The sequence below is a fragment of the Solanum lycopersicum genome, chromosome 6, assembly GCF_036512215.1.
Source record: "Solanum lycopersicum chromosome 6, SLM_r2.1".
Classification (NCBI taxonomy): Eukaryota; Viridiplantae; Streptophyta; class Magnoliopsida; order Solanales; family Solanaceae; genus Solanum; species Solanum lycopersicum.
Window position 1 is genome coordinate 26,339,850 of NC_090805.1, and position 3,800 is coordinate 26,343,649.

General features: G+C 41.0%; 1 protein-coding gene across 1 annotated transcript; it reads left to right on the top strand.

Moving 5' to 3' along the window:
* The first annotated feature begins 285 nt into the window (after positions 1-285).
* On the top strand, positions 286-2,881 carry LOC138349301 (uncharacterized). The gene is made up of 4 exons (XM_069299621.1): positions 286-450; positions 532-1,300; positions 1,415-1,539; positions 2,486-2,881. Exons 1-4 carry the CDS (start codon positions 286-288, stop codon positions 2,879-2,881), a joined length of 1,455 nt encoding a protein of 484 aa, XP_069155722.1.
* Positions 2,882-3,800: the final 919 nt, after the last annotated feature.

Genomic DNA, 3,800 nt, shown 5'->3' on the forward strand with positions numbered 1-3,800 from the left:
GGATGTCTGGAAATCCTAACTAAGTAGAGTCCTTCTCATGGGTGTGAAGTGTACCACATCTAATTAGAGGGAGGCTATGAAGTGTTTTCGGAAAAAACTTCAATATCTTGGTATTTTTATCATGCGTGAGTTATGATCTTATTCCATTCTAACTTGACGTTCTACGTCTCAGATCATGCCTCCTCGTAGAGCTAACGCTAGAAATGAAATGCAGCTCCTCCATCCCCAGATCAAGAAGTCTCCAATGCTAAGTTCAAAAATGCCATACAGATTTTGGCTCAGAGTATGAGTAACCAGAACAATCGAGTTCATGCTCATGTGAATGAAAATGGTGGATCAGTGGCAGCAAGGGTCCATGACTTTGTTAGGATGAATCCTCCTGAGTTCTTAGGATCGCAAGCTAATGAGGATCCTCAGAATTTCTTGGATGAGATCAAGAAGATCTTTGAGGTAATGCAAGTCACTGGGAATGATCGGGTTGAGTTAGCATCATTCTAGTTGAAAGATGTTGCTCATATCTGGTACACTCAGTGGAAGGAAAATAGGGGTGCAGATGCATCTCCTATCACTTGGGATTGCTTTAGTGATACTTTTCTCGACAGGTTTTTCCCAATACAGTTGAGAGGGGGAAAGGATCAAGAATTTTTGAACTTAAGCAAGGGTAGCATGATAGTCCAAGAGTATGGACTCAAGTTTAACCAACTCTCCAGGTATGCTCCTCACATTGTTGATGACTCCAGGGCTCAGATAAATAAGTTTTTGTATGGAGTGTCAGATTTAGTGAAAACTGAGTGTAGAAATGCGATGTTACTTGGATATATGAATGTCTTTAGACTTATAACTCATGCTCAGCAGGTTGAGGGTGATAAACTTAGGAAACAGGCTAAGGAAAATAAGAAGGCTAGGATTGGGAGTTATGACTATTCTCAGCAGAAATCGGGTAGTGGAAATCGCTCGCAGGGTCAGCAAAAGTTTTTGGCTCCAGACCCTTCATCAGCTAGTGTTCCATCCTCCAAGAACAGGTATGACCAGAAGGGTAGAGCACCAAGCTCTAAATCTCAAGAAAGTGTTTCAGGCACCAAGACTTACCCCACTTGCCCTAAGTTTGGTAAGAACCATCCCAGTGAGTGTCTTGTAGGAAAAGAGGGATGTTTTGGGTGCGGTCAGTCATGTCACAGGTTGAGGGATTGTCATTCTAGACAAGGTCAAGGAGGTGGTAATGTTAGAGATCAGGCTACAACTTCAGCACCATCAGCAAGTCGTCCAACTCAGCAGGGTAACTCATCTGGTACACGTGGCGGTTAGCACTAGGACAGGTTGTATTCTCTTCAGGCTTGCTAGGATCCAGAAGGTTCTCCTGATGTAGTCACTGGTACGTTACGTGTCCTTGACCTTGATGTTTATGCATTGTTAGATCCAGGGGCTACTCTTTCTTTTGTAACTCCTTACATAGCAGTTCAATTCAATGTCAGTCCAAAAACTCTCTCAGAACCTTTATCAGTCTCTACTTCAGATGGTGACCCAGTTAAAGCTAGACGGGTATAAAGAAATTGCCCTGTCATAGTCTTTCAGAAAGTCACCTCAGCAGATCTAGTAGAGTTAGAAATGGTAGACTTTGATGTCATTCTAGGAATGGATTGGTTACATTCATGTTATTCCTCAGTCGATTGTAGAACTAGGATTGTTCATTTTCAGTTTCCTGACGAACCAATGTTTGAATGGAAGGGTAGTAGCTTAGTGCCTATGGGTCGATTTATTTCTTACCTTAAGGCTAGAAAGTTGATGTCTAAGGGTTATCTCTATCATCTAGTTCGAGTTAAATATTCTAGGCTTGAAACCCTAACTCTTGAGTCACTTCCAGTAATCTGTGAATTTCCAAAAGTATTTCCAGAAGATCTTCCCGGGGTCCCTCCCAAAAGGGAAATCGACTTTCGAATGTATCTCCTTTTAGATACCCAGCCTATTCTATTCCTCTTTATAGAATGGATCCAGCAAAGCTTAAGGAATTGCAAGAGCAGTTGAAAGACCTTCTAGATTAGGGTTTCATCAGACCTAGTATTTCACCATGGGGTGCACTAATGTTGTTTGTAAGGAAGAAAGATGGTTCTGTCAGAATATGCATTGACTATAGACAGTTGAACAAGGTCACAATCAAGAATAAGTATCACATCCCTAGGATTGATGACTTATTTAACCAACTTCAGGGTGTTATCCATTTCTCAAAGATAGAACTCAGATCAGGTTATCATTAGCTCAGAGTCAGAGATAGTGACATTCCGAAAACAGCCTTCAGAACTCGGTATAGTCATTATGAATTTTTAGTTATGTCATTTTGACTAACTAATGCTCTGTAGCTTTCATGGATTTGATTAACAAAGTTTTCAAACAGTACTTGAACTTGTTCGTTATCATCTTCATTGATGATATCCTCATTTACTCTAGCAATAAGGAAGAACATGTGAGTCATTTGATAATTGTTTTACAGACTCTCAAGGATCGCCAGTTATTTGCTAAGTTCAACAAATGTGAGTTCTGGTTGCAATCCGTTGCTTTCCTTGGTCATATTGTATCTAGCGAAGCGATTCGAGTGGACTCACAGAAGATAGAAGCAGTGAAACAATGGCCCAGACCTACCTCTGCTGTAGATATCAAAAGTTTCTTAGGTTTAGCGGGTTATTACAAAAGATTTATAAAAGGATTTTCATTCATTGTCTCACCATTAACTAGGTTGACTCAGAAGATGGTCAAGTTTCAATGGTCAAATGATTGTGAGAAAAGCTTTGCAGAATTAAAAACACGATTGACTACAACTCCTGTCTTGACTCTACCAGAGGGTTCAGATGGTTATGTGATCTATTGTGATGCATCCAGAGTTGGCTGAGGTTATGTGTTGATGCAGAGAGGTAAGGTGATACCTTATGCCTCTAGACGACTTAAGGTTCATGAGAAGAATTATCCAACTCATGACCTCGAGCTTGCAGCAATGGTGTTTGCACTCAAGATCTAGAGACACTACTTGTATGGTGTTCACGTAGATGTGTTTACTAACCATAAGAGCATTCAGTATACGTTCACCCAGAAAGAGTTGAATCTTCTCCAGAGGAGATGGCTAGAGTTCCTTAAGGATTATGATATGAGTGTGCATTATCATTCGGGTAAGGCTAATGTAGTAGTGGATGCTCTTAGTAGATTATCTATAGGTAGTGTAGCCCATGTTGAGGAAGAAAGGAATGAGCTAGTGAAGGATGTTCACAGACTTGCTCGCTTGGGAGTTCGCCTTATGAGCATTATCAGACAATGTTGTAACAGTTCAGAATAGAGAAGAATCATCTTTGGTAGTGGAGGTTAAGGAAAAGCAAGACCGTGATCCAATCTTGCTTGAACTGAAGGGTGCAGTCCAGAATCAAAGAGTGGAGGTTTTCTTCCAATAGGGAGATGGTGTACTTCGCTACCAGGGTAGATTGTGTGTTCCTGATATGGGCGAGTTGAGATAAAATATTCTTGCAGAAGACCATAACTCTAGGTATTCTATTCATCCAGGTGCTACTAAGATGTACCGCGATCTACGGGAAGTCTATTGGTGGGATGACATGAAGAGGGATATAGCAGACTTTGTGAGTAAGTGCCCCAATTTCCAGCAAGTTAAGGTAGCACATCAGAAACCAGGGGGTATGACTCAAGAGATCGATATTCCTACTTGGAAGTGGTATGTGATCAATATGCACTTCATGACTCAAGAGATCGATATTCCTACTTGGAAGTGGTATGTGATCAATATGCACTTCATCACAGTATACCGC